This window comes from Microtus ochrogaster, chromosome 6, assembly GCF_000317375.1.
Source record: "Microtus ochrogaster isolate Prairie Vole_2 chromosome 6, MicOch1.0, whole genome shotgun sequence".
NCBI classification, from domain to species: Eukaryota; Metazoa; Chordata; class Mammalia; order Rodentia; family Cricetidae; genus Microtus; species Microtus ochrogaster.
The window spans coordinates 52,611,921-52,631,883 of NC_022013.1; the positions used below are offsets into that span (position 1 = coordinate 52,611,921).

Genomic DNA, 19,963 nt, shown 5'->3' on the forward strand with positions numbered 1-19,963 from the left:
ATAGGCCTGGGTCTTAGTTACACCCCAGTCTTTCCTGGCACCCAGGTGATGAGAATAAAGAGCAATATAGACCTGCTCTCAGCCTGCATGTAAGCACGTGTCCCAAAACTGACACCTTCCCCCAACCTCCTCCTAGGAGACTGCAAAGGTCCCAGCCCCCACTTGCTTCAACACAGCCCCAGGGTTTGATGGCCACTGCAAGGAGAATTACAAAGCGTCTCTAACTCAGAGGGCCATGGAGCACTTCTAGTAACTCAGTCACAGTACAGGAGCTGGTTGGTGAGAAAGCATTGGTACATAGGGGCTGGGGGAGGTCATACGGGTCAAGGCTGGGGCAATCTTGAAAAAGGTACCCATGGCTGGAGAGATGGCTCAGAGGTTAAGAGCACTGACTGCTCTTCCAGAGGTCCTGAGTTCAATTCCCAACAACCACATGGTGGCTCACAGCCATCTGTAATGAAATATGGTGCCCTTTTCTGGCCAGAAAGCATACAGGCAGACAGAACACTGTATACATAATAAATAAATCTTTTTTTTTTAAAAAAAAAAAAAGGTTCCCAGAATTTCTGGGGGTTGGGAAGTCAGAAGTGCTTTGCAAAAAAAACCACACACACAAGCGTAGTGGGGCCAGGGAGAGTTCTTTGTGGATAAGAATACTGAGTTCAAATCCTTGGCACTCATCTTTAAAAGCTGTGTGGTCATGCACACACCCATCACTCCAGCACAGTGATGCTGGGGAATGAAGATAAGGAATCACTAGAATCACTAGGCCTTGCTGACCTCCAGCCTAGCTCCAGGTTTGATGAGAGAGACTCTCAAGGGGATAAGGCAGAATCTGATGGAGCAAGACAGCCAGTGTCCTCCCCAGACATGCATGAACACACACACACACACACATGCAATAGGGGGACAGAAAACACAGAGTCGTTGCTCCTTGGGTTTTTATTCACGGTACTAGCAGGTAATTGTAACAAATATTGGCTTTGTTTCATCTGAAATGTTGAAAGAAAAAAAGAGAGTCTCATTACTCTTACAGTCGAAGGAAGTATACAATTCTGGATTTTTGTGTTTAGATATAGTTTAAGTTACAGGAACTCTGCCATCAGCACACCCATCCTACCCTCTGGTATGAGGAACTTGGCTTCAGGCAGCCAGGAAACCTATGGAGAGACCCAGGTTGCTTCTATGTCACACATGGCTCCAGGGTTTTTTGGCCATTAGGACTTTCCCTTCTGCTATCCCTCAACCTGATGGAAAGGGAAATGCTGAGGTCTCTGTGGGCCAGTCAAGGCACAGAAGCAAGGCATCTGCTCCTTGATAAAGCTGCCCCAGCTAGGTTCTCCTAGCCAGAACCAGCACTGTGAACCAGGGCCCTTCCTGAACCCGTGGCTCTGGAAGCTAGAAGGGGTCTGACGTGGGGAGGTCCTGGCTAGGGACAGGTTGGATAGGTGGTGCCAATCATGATGGGACAGCATAGGAACATGGGGCTTCCAGGACCCTGGTAGATAGTCACGCCCTTCAAAGGCCACCTGGTTAAAGCAGGTGAGATCTTGGGTAACTTGTGCACTGCTTGGAGGCTGACTCTGCACCTAAGTCATTCATTTCCCAAGCAGCAGGCAGACTGCATACTCATGAGGGTCCAGGAAAGGAGAAAGCCTTGAAGGGGGGAGGGTCCCCATCAGAGGCTAGTTGCCTGTGCTGAAACAAGAGGCCTCTCCTCTATGGGGATGAAAACACATGAGGCTGTCTGTGTTTAAACTCCATGGCCAGGGCACTCACACACCTGTCTTTGAAAGATGGGAGCTAGGACCATGAAGCTTCTTAGTTCCAGATTACAGCCAGCTTGGCAATTTTGCCCTCAGCTCTCTTCCAGAACAAATGTGATTTCCTGTAACTTTTTCCAGCGCTTACCAAGAGCCACCGAGTTCATCTCCTAATTCCCCGGAAGACCAGGCCTTAAATAACAGGCCCCACAGCCTCAAGCCAATCCACTTGGTCCTCACTCAAGCCAACATCTGGTTTGGGATGCAAGAGTGATAAAGTCAAAACTCCAACTCGATTTCTTGACACTGATACACGTGGCTGTGGGAACCAGCGAGAGCTCTGTAGACTCTCTGCGCCTCGGTTTCATCATCTGTTAATGTGGAGGGTAAGGATGCCACCTTATTGTGCTGTGATGGAGAAAACACAGCTCAGTCCCTCAAACAGTGCAATTGCTCAAGGGACAACTGACCACATTTCATTGAAAAAGCCCTGGCTCAGGAGCTCTGGTTGCAAATGTGAAGGGAAGCCAGAGGTATATGCAATATATTCATCTGGGCACATGCCCAGCTGGGAGGAAGAGATGGCCTAGTCAGGTTCAGACTATGGGAAAAGGTGAGGGAGCGACTTCATGCCTAACAGGGGTGGCTTTTTCACAAAATCAACATTGCTGTTATCTGAGGGACAGACAGGGAACACTGACTATCCTTGCAAGGAGACCTGGTAACCTCACACCAGAAAGCCATCTGCCATGTCATTCATGAGATGCTTGCAGATTGCGGGGCAGGAGAAAGTTTGAAGAAGCTGGCTTGGCCTTCGGGGTGAGAGCGGGGAGAAAGAGGCTAAGGAGACCTGGTAGTCTCCGTAGAGGAAAGGAGAGTATGAAACAAAGCCAAACCTCCCATCAGCTCTAAAACACAAGCTTCTTGGGGACCTCCCAGGGAAACTCTTTTCTCCCGAAATGGCCGTAGCATGCAGTCTTCTGGTAGATAGGCTTTTTCAGGTCCAAGTCCCTGCAGTCAGAGGAGGCAAGGATCATTTTTAAATGAGAAAGGTTACACTACAGGGGTGTCCTCGGAGAGCTTTCCCCCCCCCCACACACACACACACACCTGTTCCCTATCGATACCACAGCCCTATCCTGTTCAGGTTAGGAAGCGAAGGCTCCAAGGTCAGAGACAGCTGAGGGGTTCACCAGGATGTAAACACCACCTGAGGGAACTCTCTGCACTCTCTTGGCTTTGCCTAGGCCAGTGCTATTACAGCCAAGAACCAGAAAATAGAGATGCCATGGGAGCCTGGAGGAATGGATGTGCCTACTGGATTCCTAGTCCTTTGGCCTGATATGCCACAGCTGAGAAAAGATGGCCTCACCAGGGATCATGTCTGCAGGGCCTCCTTTAGCTGAAAAGCAGGCAACCCACATTGGGGTCATGAACTGTGCTGCGGGGCCAGAACGTGAAAGCCTCTTGCTGGTTAAGAGGCTGCAAAGCTCTTTCTGTGCAGGTGTCCACCTGGGTGTAGGCGTGGCAAGGTCCCATGCAACAGCAGCATGCTAGTGCTTTTACCTGACAATAACACCAGGCCGGAGGTCGAAGTTCTTATTCACCACCTCCAGCAGCTCCCGCTCGGTCTTCTTGGAGGTTCCGTAGGTGAAGATGGAAATGGACAGCGGTTCTGCCACACCAATGGCGTAGGACACCTTCCAGAAAGATCTGACTCAGGGACTCAGGTCATCGGAGAGATTTCACAGAGCAGAGCAGCAGGGATCACATTTCCCCTACTGACAGGACCACTACCTCTCCTGCCTGGCAGCCCTTCTTTCCTCTCCTTCCCTAGTTTGCCACAGCTCCAGCCATGGTGAGCAGGGCAATATATGCAGGGTTGCAACCAATGTCAAAGAGGGGGCTTTCCCATTGAGCCAGTATCTCCCAACCACAGGTGGGACTGGGGTCTGTGGCAAGAACAAGATGGGGGCAGCCTACCTGAACAAGTACTCTCCGGCAGAGCCCAGCCTTCACCAGGGACTTGGCCACCCAGCGGGCAGCATAAGCTGCTGAGCGGTCCACTTTGGTGTAGTCCTTTCCTGAGAAGGCACCGCCACCATGAGCACCCCAGCCTCCATACGTGTCCACAATAATCTTGCGGCCTGTGACACCTGCATCCCCCTGCAGAGGTCAACGAATGGAAAAGAGATGAGAACCAGAGGCCCCGGATGCTGGAGAAAGGATGTCCTGAGTCACCTGTGGGCATTCTCAAAGGCCCTTTTTAATCAGGCAGAAACCATAGGCTCTTGTCCCCAGTCCCGGCACTGACCAGCTATGAAAATCGGGCAACCTGCCAAAGCCTCAATGGAAAGTGCAGGAGATGGGCCAGAGGTCATCTGGGGCCATGCCTTCACTTTTGAGTCCATTATAAAAAGCGGTCTACCTGTGGCAGAATTGTACCGCAGTAAAGACAACCTGGGGCTGCGGTTCAGGCCAGTGCCTCCTGTCGCTCACTTCACAAATGTGCTCTCAGCAGCGGCACTTGAGGATTACCTTGCAAAGGAACTAAATTTAACAACTTGGCGAGAGAACCCAGTAACTCTAATCCTATCTAGGGATCCACATGTCACACTTACCTATCTAGACTTTGAGACATCCATCAAGAAAACAAGGACTTTAACCTTCTTTCTGCCCAATACCAACACTGTTTGACCACAGAACCTGTGATGGGTACACAGCCTTGACAACACCATCAGCTCTGCCAATCCCAACCTCCCTAGTGCTGTGTACGTATAGGAGAAAGGGGCAACAGCTCTATCTGCTTTTATAAAACCCCAGATCCATTGCCCTGCCTATAACAGCTAGGGACCCCAGAGCAAATATTCAGCAAGCACTGCCCGGGAACGTCTGCCATGAGCAAGCATGAGTGAGTGCCTGACCGAGTACTGAGAGGTGGTGGCAGCTGTGGGCAAGCATGATAACATCTGGAAGAGCTGGGTGATAGGACTTGACCGCCCTAAGTGGAAATTGCTATAGACATGTTCCCCCTTTAGACATATTAACAGATACAGAGTATCTTCAAAATAGGCCAGAGATCACCGAGCAATTTAGCTGACTGGCAGACACTGCTAAGCCACTCAGAACAACCTCTTGTCATCGGTGTATTCTGAAAAACAAGCAGTTTAGTCACCAAGATCTAGCAGCAGGGCCTTTCCTGGAGGCAAGTACTCGCCTGGGGACCTCCGATGACGAACCGCCCACTTGGCTGCAGGTGGTAGATAGTGTCTTCATCCAGGTACTTGGCTGGCACCACAGCTTTGATGACCTGCTCCTTCAGGGCCTCGCGCATGGCCTCCAGCGTTATGTCTTCGTTGTGTTGCACAGAGATGACGATGGTGTGGATGCGTATGGGGATGACCGCACCATTATCCTGCACGTACTGAACTGTAACCTGTCCATCGGGGAGATACTGTGAGACCCAGGCCTGAGCTGAGGCCACATGGTTGCCAGGCACAGATCCCCCAGGAGGCCGATTGAGGTCCTGAGGGACCAAGTGAGTCCCCTTGTCCTTAGAGCCTCTTTGGAGAGCTCCTATGACACATGCGTACATTTGTTAATTTGCTCAGTACCACAGAGGACAGCATAATGTACACACGTGTGGCAGTGTCTTTCAACTGATGACCAGGCTTTCCTTCTATCCCAGACACTGTTAGTGCCAATGACCCTCTTGCTGCTTCCTCTGGACTGGCCCCACTTCTATGAATGAACACAGGCATTCACGGTCCACCTGTCATTGGCAGAGACAAGGGTACCTTGGTCCTAGAATGTGAAAGACCAAGAAGAATCTTTAACTAAGGCCATGTTTTTGCATATATTGAGCCTCTGAGACAAGAGAAAAAGCCTGGCAAGTGATCCTCTACCCTCAGTGAAGGATAATGGACCAGCAGACTTTGTCATCTGTAGGGACAGGATGATAGCATCTCTAGTTAGGACAGTTAAGTCAGAAGGGCAACAAGCTCTGAATCCCCTTTGTCTTGGTGCTTCACCCAAAGAAGGTAAAGTGGTGGCCACGTGAGTGGGGATCAGGTTCCGACTTACAAGCTCCTGACAGCTCAAGCCATGCAAACGCCTTAAGCATTCACCTCCACCACATCCAGTCCTGTGCCCATCTGGTATATTACCAAGTGAGGAGGTGCTGTGACCCCCCACATTACAAATGAAATAAACTAAGAGATCAGAACTTGCCTGACATCACACAGCCAGTTTGTGAAATGCCCAAGAGCCATACCTTGCTCAGGCTGAACCAAAGCTCTTCATTCCCACAGTAGCACAGACAAAATGCTATCAGGACAGCCAGTGTTCTACTGACACATCACTGAGCACAGACAGCTGATATCTCAGGTGGCAGGGAAAAGCAGATAGGATGCCCTGGGCTTGCATAGTGGGAGGACGGGAGGGGGGCAGCAAATGAGGGTCAAGAAAGCAGCAATAAAGGAATAAGCTTTGCATGCTGGAAGCCACATCAAAGATTGGTAGCCATTGTCGCCCCATTCCACATACAACAAAGCTTAAGTTCCAGATTTACAAATACCTTCATCAGAATGACACAGAATATTGTGGAGGTGTGACCCAGAGACTTATAGCCGAGGCTCTGACTAGCAGAAAATTGCTACTTAAGTCCATGAACTATATGCTGGGCTACATGTTCCATGCTGCCTGAGACAGTATGTACCCATCCAGATCAGTATCTACAGAGTTTAGGGGCATGAGATGCTTGCAGAAGTGTGTCTATACCAAATACCTAAGTAGGAGTCTGACTGACTGGCTGGCAGGCATAGAACAGTTTTCCACTACAGAGCCCAGTTCAGACCCTGCAGCAAGCATTGTCCTGTTGAGGTGTGCTGCAATGGGGTCTTATTATTATAAGGCAACCAAGGTGCCTTAGACAGCCATCCAAAGGTACCTACAACTTTTGAGTCTTTAGGCTAAGATCAAGTATAGCCAATGAGATACATATTATACTTTGACTCTGTGTCCTGCTGATCCAAAAAGCAACAGAGTGTGATCTAGAGGAAGGGAGAGAAAGAGCCCTGGCCACTTGCCATATGACCTTAGTAAGATGGGCAAGTGTACAATCATTGGAGACTAATGTTTAAATCCTACACTGTTCACCCATGGAAATTATCCAGGCATAAGGCTAGAGGGAGCTAGAGTGTGGGATGCGGATTCCCAAGGAGACCCATGGCAAGCTCTAGGATCGGAGTTATCTCCTGTAGCCTTGGAGGAGGCTCAGTCTCGAGGAAATGCTCTAACCTGGCAGTCTCCAACTGAGCCCTAATGTCTCCATCCCTCCTAGGCAAATACCATGCTGCATCCTTGCAGAACTCCTGGAACGGGGTGGCAGAGTGAAAGGCCTGAGCTCTGCTCTTATCTTGCCATGTCAGCAGATACGGGGAAAAATACACTATGGAAACCAGAGCTCTGACCTGGTACAAAAATAGCCTCTGGACTGCCAACCCTGGTTATCAATATCAGCAGCAGCAATTTGTTCAGGTGGAAAGACTCATCCTGGCCACAGTCAACACAAGTGACAGTGGAAATCCTTTACAAAGGGACTATAGGGGAGGAAGCTGGCTACTCCCCTGACACAGCATGGAGGCAGACCAAGGAGGCCATGGGGCTAACAAGTGACCAGCTGACAAGCCCCACATAAGACCACCAGCAGGCATATATCCCCATTAACTAGAGTAGGCTCATGGTCCCCCATGATAGGCATCAAATCCTAGCATCTTATGAGAACTCAATGCATCCTCTCCCTCTTTTCCTTGGTGCTCCTGAGCCATGGGAAGCTCTTTCTTATTAAGCAGGGAGAATGAACGAGGCCTTTTCTACCACACTTGCTCTCAAAGCATTCCCTCTGTTCCTCTCTTACCAGAGGGAAAAGACATTAGGGGACCTGTTGCCTTCTTCCCACCCCTGTTCTGAAGTCTGTTCTGTAGAGACCTTTCTTTTGGTACCACCACAGTCTACGTGTTAGCTGTCCTGTCCCATAACCTCCAACAATACCTGAGAGGTGTTTATGACCCCATTTCCACCTTGAAAGTCATAAGGATAGCACATGAAAACCCAAGACAATATTCTACTGGGGTATAAGCCCCTCACTTGCTTTAGGTGGAACAATGTGAGATCTCTGCTCAGTGAGAAGCCCACCTCACTGAGAAGGTTCTATCTGGTTGCTGGAGGAACTGAACACAGACAGACACACTTTATCATCAAAACATATGAAGCAATTACAAGTCCAGGAGTGGGGAAGACTACCTAGTGGTGGGTCAGAAGTGACGGTCACAAGGATACTGACTTTACTGTCCCCAGAAAAGGAACCCAAACAAGATGAAGGATAGAGCAAAAGTCCTCTAATCAAGGACAACCTGAGAGAAATGATGCCAGTTAAGTGGAAATGCCAAGAAGGAAACAGGCAGAGGAAAGTTATGGTGGAAATATCATAAAAGTCTGAATGCAGAATGACGAGTAGGTTCTGCCCCCCTCTCACAGGAAGTAGGAACTCATGAGAATTCTGAAGAGATGTGACAGTTAGGAGGAAAAATTAACTGCAGTTCTCAACAGGGAGGACCTTTCGGGGACAGAGAGTATTATTTTTGCCTTGGGTGGAGTGGGAACCACTCCAGGGGAAGCTGGTTCGCAGGGAGAGGGATGCTCATCTGACAAAACGTGAGATGCCAATACCGTGGAGACAGAAGACACCAAGCTGGACTGAAGAACGTACTGGGCAGGTGTCGGCTTAGTCAGAGGCAACAGTGAGAAGCATCTAATGGGCTCTCAGCACATGAGTTTGCAGAGTGAGTAAGAAAGGGGGCTACTGTTTTGGAGGGACCATGGTAGAAAGAAGATGTATGAGCCAAGGGTGTGACGAGATGGAGAAAACATGAGTGAAGATGTGCCAAGACCTTGGGGCGTCACACTTTGGAACACAGGAAAGGAGCCAGGGCAGGCAGCCACTGGCCAAAGGCCATCGGGAGACTGAAGAGTGATATGGGAGCTCCACGTGGGTTGTGTTTACATCACCATTGTCCTTGAAACAGAAACGGGTTTCAACATGATGGGGAGGTGGGAGGCCAGAGTCAACAGCGTGGGAATTGGACACATCAAGGGTATACGAGAAATAAAGACGAGGAAGGTGACCTCAGAGAGACAAAGCTGCTCACGGTCAGGAGACCAGACCTGTGTGCATATAAAGACAGGAACCACCATGTCTGAAGCTGGTGAAGAATAAGCCTGTGACAGGAACTGAAGAATCATTAGAGTCTACACATGCTAACCAAACAAAACAAAAAATAGAATTATATTTCCAGCCTGCCTGATTTTTTGTTTAGCCTGAAAGCTTTCAAATTATGATTGTTTTCAAAATGGAGTGCTGGAATAGAATATTTTCATCTTAAAAACAGGACCGAGGTGTAATCAATCACTTTCTAAATAGAGTTGAGGCTCCCCTACGGGAGGAAATTCATATCTGGTACTGTAAACCTGGTCAAAAGCTGAGGAGAGCACAGGCCCTACTAAGGAACCTACTACCATTGCTTTACTAAATACATGTGGTGTCAAGTTGCCTTCTAAATATTTGGGTTTATATTCATAAACTGCCTTGGTGGGAAAAGATCCTGTCTGCTATAGGTGACAGCAATGCGAAGACTCATAACTGGTCAAAGCGCTAAGAATAAGTGATGGTTAAATACCTATCCCTAAATGGAATGTCTCTATTGCACCCTTGGAAGTGCAGGGAACAGGGCAGTGGAAAGAGTGCAAGAAGAGCCAGAAGGTGGGAAGGAATGTTGTGAAATGCTGATTTCTGGATCGGACATGGCATTGTTCCCATGAATCCACAGCAGCTTTGGCTCTCTGCATGATATCAGCACAAGGCTGGGCCTACCAACATTTTATTATGGAAAGGAGACAGGCTGATAACATCCCACTCTCCCTGAAGAATTATAGGCAATAAACGGCAAGGTACCTTTCTTCAAGTAAGTAACCCCCCTACTCGAACTCATAAAATTAAAAGCAGTGGGTTATACACATCAATAAAGACATAACAGTGGGAGGGAGAACTTGTTAGAAAATAGAAGAGGCTTAATGGAAGTGGGAGAGAGAAGGGAGGATAACAGGGCATCAAATCAAACACAGAGAATGTGTGTGTGGTGTGTGTGTGTGTGTTGTAAAATCAGTTAATTTAAAATAAAATAAATATGGCCAGAACCAAAAATGATTTGTTGAACATGAAGCTCCTGCAGGAGGCGATGAATGCAGCTCACCTGAGTTTTAGAATCAGGTCTCAGCCAAGGAAGTACACCAGAGCGCCTTAGATCTGCCATCCGGGTGTTGAGTTTGTGGGCAAGAACAATGGTGAGGGGCATACATTCTTCTGTCTCATCCGTGGCATAGCCGAACATCAGGCCCTGTAGTAAGACACCTGCCTTAGAGCTCAGAGCAGTAACATTTTTCAGATCTCATATTTTGTTTGGTGTTTCAACAGTTATGGGGGTTCCCTCTACAGAACACTTTGCACTGGGCATTTTAGAAGGGGAAGGCATTGCCTCTGACCCCCAACACTCTGGAAGGAAGAGGCAAGCCTTTATCTGTTATTAGCAAGCAGAGCCTTCAACCACACAGCCTGCCAGGTTGGAAACAGTGTTTAGCTTATTACAGGATCTCTAGAGTGATGAGACCACCCACGGTGTTATTAACCAGAGCAGCTTCACGTCATGGATCATAGCTGAGTCCAAACAAACCACAGGGTTCACCCCTCACACAGTCAACATACCTGATCTCCTGCACCGACATCCTCTTCATTTCTATCCAGATGGACACATTGGGCAATATCTGGGGACTGTTGCTCCAGGGCCACTAACACATTGCAGGTCTTGAAGTCGAAGCCTGGGCAAAAGCAAGCCGAGTGGGGACATGTGTCAAGTCAGGACTATAAGTTTCTTGGTGGGCTTTGAAATCGCTGAAGTGGCATTTGGTGTTAGGGGAAGGAGCCTCTTGTTCCCAGCTGAGACTCAGGATATTGAAAGACCTTAAATTTTCTTCCATGGCCATATAGAACTCTTTCAAAAGAAAAGATTCCCCATGACATATTTTACTGTATTCAATTATATCTTGGTTTAAAAAAAGTATAACCTACGCAGAAATGTAACAACCCACAACAATGACACAAACCAGACAGCACAAAGGACACTCTGAAAAGGAGGTGAGCAACTTAAAGCCTTGCTTCCCTGAGTGTCACAGAGGAGCCCTCCATCCAGAATCCCATCTGAAAAATCACACCACCAGCAGGACATGGCGGTGCCTGCTTGTAATCCCCAACTCTTTTAAAGTGAAGGCAGGAGGCTGTCCTTGGCTGCATTCAGAGTTTTAGGCCAGCCTGGCCTATGTTAATTCCTATCTAATAAAAAGAAAAGGAGAGGAAGAAATGGATGGAGGGAGGGAAGGAGGAAGAGATGGGGGAAGGGGAGAGTGGAAGGGAAAGAGAAATTATCCCTATACTTATTGAAGAGCAAGGCTCTTTCCAATGTTGTCATTTAGAAGTCGAACTATGTGCCTTACCCATACATATATCTACATTTATTATATACACACATCCTGAATAATAAGCACCATGTATGTGAACCATCTAGAGGGTCTTCTAGATCTGGGATCCTATGACAAAAGAGTTAAACTTCTGGGGCCCAGGCCCCCTCTTCAAATCTGCAGCACAGAGTTGGGGGTCCCTCTCTGGCATTCTGGGTGCTAACTCAAGGAAGCCTTACTAACAGCTTACTAACATGACAGGAGTCCTGTCATGGAGCCAGAACTCCTTTAGACAACAAACTTAGAGCTAGCCTTAAGCATTATGTATTTTTCCACCTCCTCTAGGTATCTCTGGACAGAATGTTCCTCCTCTGGCTCCTCCCCACACACCCAAACTTGACTAGCTTCTAGTTAGTGTCTCTGGACATTTTACTTATGCAATTGTACTCCCTTATTGCATAAGATGAAAACAGATTCACGTAGAATACCTCACAGTGGGGTCCTCTGAGGACAAGCAGTCCCCCTACCCCAAGCATGTGGTCATCTTTGCTCTTTGCCTACCCTCCCCACTCCCCACCATCCCCCAGTGGACGTTTGTGGTGTAGAAATCAGTGAATAGTCTTTAGAGGTGACAAAGGTCTCCAATCTGTTTATTAAGACTTTTTCCATTTTGCCTAATTATCGAGTCTAAATAATATATCGTCCTAGTGTTAACCAAGTACAGTTCAGACAGACTTGGGCTATTTCAGTTAGTCCTTTCTAAGGACATGGAATTTTTCTTTGTTATCTAATGCAAGGTTTGGTCTTGAATAAATAAACTGTTTCTTAAGGTATAATGGGGAAAGGCTATACATGGTAACATCTCAAGATGCTGTTCTCCGGAAGGATGTTTCTTCTATGAAGCCCTCACATCTTAAGTGAAAAAAAATTAATTTGCATGCACTCTTTCTCTTCCTGGTCATTCTAAAACACCCCCAACCCCCAATAAGTAGGCTTTCTTATGATTGTTCAAGGTCAACACATCTCTCACGGTGACCTCTGGGAATTGAGAGAGGGTCAACAGAGATGCAAAGGGAATTTTTCCTTAAATAAATAAATCTGAAAAAAAAAAGTTAAGACTGGAATTACATGAGTATCTACTGCTAGAGGCTATATAGTGGAACCTTTACAAAGTCAGGTCAGAAACCTATGCAGGAAGCCCGTGTGGATAAAGGGCACTGGGAGCTCTAGCAAAACATGTTTGCAAAGAGAGCACTCATGCTGAGTCTCCTGATGTACTCCCAGGCTTGGTGGTTTCCTGACCCACACGGGCATTGAGCAACGGCATCTCCCAAGAAGCCCTCACCTCTGCTTGCATTACCTGGTGCTTCCCAGTCCCCTCCCTTCCTCACCTGGTCTGCACTCCTCCCTTGGGTGTCAGCTTCTACACCACCTGGAATGGGTGCTAACCTGAGCTGCCCTGTCTCTTTTACCTGTGATCAGGGTCTGGTGCTTGAAAATGAGGCTCCATTCCCTGCATCTACAGTAAGATGCAGTGTAGCTCAGTAGAAAGTATAGGAGCACTGACCCGGTGGCATCTCACTGTATTTATACTCTAAACCGGGATACCCTCATGTCCATAAGAAACACGCCAGGGGTTCTGGAATGATGAAGTCAGAGGACATATGTAGACACTAGCACCTGTTCTTGGCACAGAGCATGCTGTCACTAGAGGGCAGCTGTCTTCATTAAGAGGTCTGTTCCAAGCTGCCAGCACCAGGAAGCCTGGACCTTAAATGAGACCTGTCAGTAGTGGATAGGTACATGCTGGCCCCACCAGCTACAGTCACAGCCGTTTGCCCTCCTAACAGAATTTATATTTCTATAAAACTGAAGCACCAGATTTGACTCCCTATGGGAGACGGATGCACTCAGTAGAGATCTACACACAGAGAAGCAGCAAGCCCATCCTCACCCTTGGCAGAGTCGTCATAACCGATGTATTTAATGGTGTCTCTCACCACCCGCTGGTAGTCAACCATGGCCACTGAGGTGATCTCCCCACACAGCAACACCATACCTGTCTTGCACACTGTCTCTGGAAGGGAAGGAAGGCAGGAAAGAGTCATGGAACAGCAGACAGAAGCTCAAGGGTCTAGACTTCTCAAGATGGAGATGAAAAGACTCATTAGGAAATTCACAAGGAGTACTTTCTAAGAAAGCATAATTGTGCCAACAAAAAGAGCAATGTAAGCACTAAACACTGAGTATCTTCAAGTGCTGCCAGAGAATAAAGCTTTGGGAAGAATGACTTATATTTGAGTTTTGTGCAAAGAATTCACTGCTTCTGTTATCTTGGACAACCTACTTAATCTTTCTCAAATAATATAGCTTTCATAATGAGCATCATGAATGAATCTCTCTCTTTCCCTCCTCTCTCTCTCTCTCTCTCTCTCTCTCTCTCTCTCTCTCTCTCTCACACACACACACACACACACACACACACATATACATGATGCCAGAACTCTGCTATAATGAGTGAGATCCTCATCCAAGGATCAAGACAAACCAACTTTCTCAAAGGAAAATTTTCATTTAAAAACTGGAATTGCATGGAATATCTGATGCTAGAGACTCTCATAAAATCTTTCAGAACTGGAGTGAGAGCCCTATCTAAGAAGCTAGTGTGCATGGGCACTTCCAGAAAGTGCTACCATTTGTTTCAAAGCTATCAGTGTGGGGATCTACCCTCAGAGTAGCATGGGATCTGATGTACATGACATGGGCTGAGATGCCTCTAGAGGAGGGGACACAGACACTGACAGTGGACTCTGGTCTCCACACTGAGGCTTCCTGCCCCATAAGCTATTGCAAAGGTCCAGGTACAACCAACACTGTGGACCCATTAGTAAGGTCAGAAGTCAGACCTGGGTCTTCAGGCTCTGGAGTCAAGGGCTATCTTGTGTGACAAGGCCTTCTATCAGGCAAAGATTTGACATTGAAGGACTTATCCCACAAGCAATTCCTACATGGAGTTCCAAGAAACATTAGCGGGTATGGGAGTAAACAAGGTCCTCAATGATTTATTCAACAATAATAACCCTCTGGAAAGCTGTTGGTTTGATTTTGGACAGTTGATGGAACTACTGTTCCTAGACACTGGTAAATGAGATGCATAAATTATTTTAACATGTGAGGTATACCACAAGCTAGGGAAGAAAACCAGAGGAGGTTCCAGACATGCAGAGCCATCAAAAATGAGTTTCTAGACAACCCCAGACATTTTGAGCTTTTTACTTCTGGAAGATCCATCCACGAACTTTTAGAGGCTCCCTTACTCCTAATGAAACCTGTGTTAGGAGGGTCATATTCCTACCCAGCCCTCTGGTAGTTATGGTAGTGATGACATCTAATGTCAAATCCTAGTTGAATCTATCTCATGGATAGAAATGCTTTTCCTCCCCGATACAACATAGGAAGGTCACTTGAAGAAGAAATCTCCTGCAGACAAGAGAACATTGACTTTGGACCTGATGATATGGTCTTATGTCCACCATGAACTTCTCTGTACAACATACTTAGATCTCCAGCAAAAAAGGGTACTTGTCTCTTACCACAGGCCACCTTGGCATTGGGGTCTTGCTTGAGATGGGCATCCAGCACTGCATCACTAATCTGGTCACAGATCTTATCTAAAAAGGAACAAATACTAAGTGTAACCGATTACACCATTGTTAAGCATGACAAAATTAAATGCTAAAAATAATTTAACATTTTTATCAGTCTTCATATCAAATATATCAAAATAAAAGAGAAATTTTCTTAAATACAAGAAATATTTCATCAGATGGTTCCTTGCAGATTTTGAAATTTTTACTTATTTTCTGATACTTTCATGAGTGTATATAATACATTTTGATCATACTCAATTCCCACTGCCCTCTCTTATGCCCCTCAAGCCCCTCTGAACCTTTTCTAAGGTTCTGCCTCTACTTTGGTGTTTTGCTTTGGTGACCCACTGAGTTTGGCTGTGGGTGAGGTGCTATTTACTGAAGCATGACAGACTTGCTAGTGGTTAGAGCACAGGAGGAAAATGACCTTCCCTCCTTTAGCTGCCAATAACTGCCAATATAACAGCTCCTTGGCCTAGGAGGTCCCAGAAATAAAAAATATTTTGAACTCTTAATTTCTTCTAATTCCCACCTCATATTGGATAGTATGCATTAGAAAAAAATTATAGAATTCCTTAAAAGGAAAATAGATTTCAAAGCTAGCTTATCTAAGAGTCTAAACAATTCACAATCACATTATAATAAAAAGTCTTTCATTCCCCAAACCTATTCCTTATTTCTAACATCTAGAAAATTATGGATGCAGTCTAAAATCCTTCATAACATCGGTAAGATTAGGTACTAAGTGATAAGGCAAGATAAATGCCATACTGAAGGCTCCATCGGTGCAATCAATTTGATGCAAAACACAAAGCCAGGCAGATGGTACCACATCACAGGGGAACCCATCGGCACCACTGCTGTTCATTCCTATAAGCTTAATGCTGAACATTTCTATAAGCCCTCAGACACTCCCTCTGGTCACTCAGCCTCCCCCAGTCAGATGTCCTGATAGTGGAGCTAAAATAGGACTGACATATAACTCAGCAGGACCTGGGAACTGACATTGTTCTGATGTTTGCCTTAAAGGACTCACATGATCTAACATGGAGATCTCCAAGTGACACTGTGCACAAATTCACTCCTACTTTCCAGTTGGTGTCTACTGACAGATTAAGAAATAAAAGAGACTTCTATTTAATGAATATTGTTTTTCACTTAATGTTCAAAATGCCCAGAGAGTCTGTTCTTGAAGAGTGTTTTTGTAAAGATTTATTTTTAATTGTGTATATACATGTATGTAATATGTGTGGGAGAATGTGCATGTGCAAGCACAGATGCCAGTGGAGTTGAGAAGAGGATGCTGGGTCCCCTGAAGCTGGATTGGATGCTGGGAACCATGCCCTAGCCTTCTGCAAAAGCAGGGAGTGCTCTTACTACTGTGCATCTCTCCTGGCCCAACAGATTAGTTTTGAGAATTCAGATCCTGAGTCAAGAAATTTAGCTCTCAAAAGTAGATACTAAGATAGTGATTAACTTGCCATTAAAGGTAAACTTTCTGATTTTTTCCTTCAGAAACAATGAGGAAACACACGGTGGATTGTTCTAGCCATCCTCCTGGTAATGGCAAATGCTGGCACATGTGAGTCCATGGCTCCTGCCACTCCTACCAGGAAAGGCCTCCTGACATTCTAAAAAAAAATTACAGATGGCCAGTGTTGACATGTCTGGATGCCTAGAAGCAATTCAGAGTTTAACTACAGACAGACTTCTGATATCTCATTTATTTAAAGGACCCAGCCCATGCAGGTACCACTATGTAGGGAATTATTCATCTAGGGACAAGTTAAAGTTCAGCAAGTTCAGCTAGATAGCTGATTGATAATTCCTAAATCCCCTGACGGACCTACCTCTCTCTCTTCCCTAATCCTTCTAGCTGGGAATTTTAAGACACAGTCACACATGAAGTTTGCCTTGAACTTGCTATCTAGCCAAAGATAATCTTCATATCTTAACCCCCCCACACACACCTTTCTCCAGCTTCCAAGTGTTGGGATTACAGTTCAAATCTTCTTTCTCTTGCTGGGGGCAAATCTACTAAATCTAGGGCCTTTCACATGCCAGGCAAGCTCTATACCACTGAACCACATCCATTCCTGGAAGATTCTTTCTGAGAAAGCTCAGGCTTTCAAAGTCTCATCAGTAGGGTTAAGACAGTCAATGGTAGAACTCTTGGAAGATTAAGAAGAAACATGAATTTCATCTTTCTGATCAGGGAGAATTCAACCATGGAACAGTAAACAGCATTAGAGAAAACCAATTTATTTGGACATTATAGGTATCGTAGAAAGTAAATGGCAGATGAAATAAACTGATAGTGAGACCACTAAGAAGGGAAAGAGTCAGTGAAATGGTGCAAGTTTTCATGCTCTGTCCACTAAGCACATTGCTGCTATGTACAATGGGCCACACTTGAGGCAAGTAGCTGCTGGAAGCCAAAGAACTCACTTCCTCTGGGCATAGGAAGTTCTTCTAACATAGAGATGACTTTCAGGAACTACAGAACTGCCCAATATAGGTCAAGTACTAGGGATGTATCTAAAAATCATACATAGATCTGGAAATTGATCTACAAAGAAATATGATGAGAACAGTTATTTATAGCACATTAAACCTCATACTAAATAATCTATCCCAAGTTTTTTTAATCAATTTTATACTTATTTTATGTGCATTGGTGTTTTACCTACATGTATGTATGGCTGTGTGAGGGTACCAGATCCCCTGGAACTAGAGTTATAAACAGTTGTGAGCTGTCGTGTGGGTGCTGGGAACTGAACCCAGGTCCTCTGGAAGAGTAGCCAGGGCTCTTAACCTCTGAGCTATCTCTCCAGCCCCAACCTAAGATTTTTCAACAGCCACACTGTTGACATTTTGCATCAAATAATTCTTGGTTGTGGGAACTCTCAAATAGATTGTGCAATGTTTAGCTGCATGGCTGGCCTCTACACAACAGACTCCAAGAGCATCTTGCCTCCAAGCCCTAGGATGTAACAATCAAAAATGTTCCTAGACATAACCAAATGCTTCCGGAAGAAGGCAGCCAGGATTGAGGCACACAGGTGTAATGTAATGAAAAGTCCAAAGCCAAGTTTCAAGTTAAATCTCTTGGAGACAGAAGGAAGGTGGCAAAGTTAGACTCAGTGGCAAGTCAACACACACCATAAGCACTCAAAATAAATGTGAAGAAGTGCTTAAGTCTTCAAATCAGGGGCCTATCCCCAGAGTTCTTCCAGAACACTGGTTCTCAATGTGGTGTTCCCGTACTAGCAGAAGCAGCCCCTTCTAGAGCTGTTACAAATTAGAATTCTTAAGGTTCTACCAAGAAGTAGCAAACTGGACACTATGGGAGTCAGTCCCAGCCCTTGCCTTCATCAAGCCTTGCAGAGTGATGCATCTGCATTCCACAGCTTAAACAGAGCTTCTGGCTCATGGTCCTGTTACTGAGAATTCTCTTTAGCTTCCCTACCTCACAATCAACAAACAATGCTTGAATGTTCCTCTATAGCAGTCGTCCTCAATCTTTCTAGTGTTACAACCCTTTAATACAGTTTCCCATGTTATGGCGACTCCCCCTGCCACAACCATAAAATTATTTTCTTAGCCAGGCATGGTGGTGCATGCCTGTAATCCCAGCACTCAGGAGGTGAAGGCAAGTGTATCTCTGTGAGTTTGAAGCCAGCCTGGTCAACAGAACAAGTTCTGTTACAGAGAAAAACTAAGTCTTGAAAGTCCAAAAGAAAAAATTTCTTTGCTACTTCTTAACTGTAATTTTGCTACTTTTGTGTTTTGCAATGTAAGTATCTGTGTTTTCCCATGGTCTTAGGCAGCCCCTGTGTAAGAGTTGTTTAACATGACCCACAGGTTGAGAATCACTGATCTTTAGGAAGTTTATACTTGTATCAGAAAACATCTCTGAGAACCTTGTCATCTGGAGCTCTGGCTCAACCAGAGCTGAGAGCTGTTCCTTTCTAATCTGTACAATCTATGTGCAAAACTTGTTCCTGCTTGAGGACCATTTTTCATTGACTTTAATAAGTCACCGGTAATAGATGAAAGCGTTACTTAAAAATGTATTATTTTTAAAAAAATGTATTATTTAATTCAGTTCCGTTAATACACATAGCATATAGCAACTATTCCTTGTGGCTGAGATGCTGGGTGACAGCATCATCGACCTAGGCGTCAAGATGAGTGACAGCTTCAGAAGTAGCTCACACTCTGGAGAGAGTCTCTATAGCAACTGATGAACCTTTTTTTTAAGGTGTCTAGTAAAAGTGACTCCCTGGGCACAGGCTGGAGATGGCAGGCTCGCCTATGAGCTCAGGACAACCCACTTACCTGGATGCCCCTCTCCTACAGATTCTGATGTAAACATGAAGGCTCCTTCTTCATTTAGAGAATGGTCACACAAGCCATCCACAGGTCCATTCATTGTGGCACACTTTCTGACTTCACTTTTCCAAGGTGACAACTTCAAAATGCTGTAACTTTGCCTGAAGTCTCTTTTTTCCTTTTTCCTCCCCCTGCAAAACCAACAGGCTGGTCTTTGGCGGAGTTGCGGGGATGACTTCTGCCTAAGTACCTATGAGCAGGTGAGAGCAGGGTAAGGATGGGCAGAGAGAGAGAATGGATGTAATACAGATGTGTCGCTCCCTTCGGCCGGCACAGTTTGCTCCCGGGTGACTCCTATATATGGAAAAGTGAAAGTTCCTGAATAATCATAAAAGGACATTGGAGGAGTCCATTTCCTGGGAGGGGAGACTTCTTACCTTGAGGAATTTCAGCCTTCAGTTCTGATGTCTCAAATGTGAAGCCTTTGGTTCACGAGAGGTGTAGGTTCTCAGACCGGAAGTGTTTCTCAGAGTTGCATCGATCTCTGAATGGTTCCAGGGTTAACTTTCCACTCTGGAGAGTTGGGGGTCTGGAGTAACTCACAGAGACTTACAGTCTGTCAGAAACTCTCCCAGAGATTTGGTATGG

At 45.9% G+C, this 19,963-nt stretch overlaps 1 protein-coding gene across 3 annotated transcripts; it reads right to left on the reverse strand.

The window, feature by feature from the left end:
- Positions 1-924: 924 nt before the first annotated feature.
- Positions 925-19,852, reverse strand: Mat1a (methionine adenosyltransferase 1A). Of its 3 annotated transcripts, none has more exons than XM_013346857.1 (10): positions 19,753-19,852; positions 19,322-19,506; positions 14,924-15,001; positions 13,285-13,407; positions 10,582-10,694; positions 10,073-10,216; positions 4,981-5,199; positions 3,747-3,929; positions 3,330-3,463; positions 925-2,774 (listed from the first exon to the last, which is right to left on the reverse strand). In XM_013346857.1, the coding sequence occupies exons 2-10, from the start codon at positions 19,413-19,415 to the stop codon at positions 2,672-2,674; spliced, it is 1,191 nt and encodes a 396-aa protein (XP_013202311.1). In that variant the 5' UTR covers positions 19,416-19,506; positions 19,753-19,852; the 3' UTR covers positions 925-2,671. The 3 variants fall into 3 exon arrangements, with proteins under 3 accessions (XP_013202311.1, XP_005348630.1, XP_005348631.1); XM_005348573.1 differs by having other exon boundaries at positions 19,322-19,565; XM_005348574.1 differs by having other exon boundaries at positions 19,322-19,669.
- Positions 19,853-19,963: the final 111 nt, after the last annotated feature.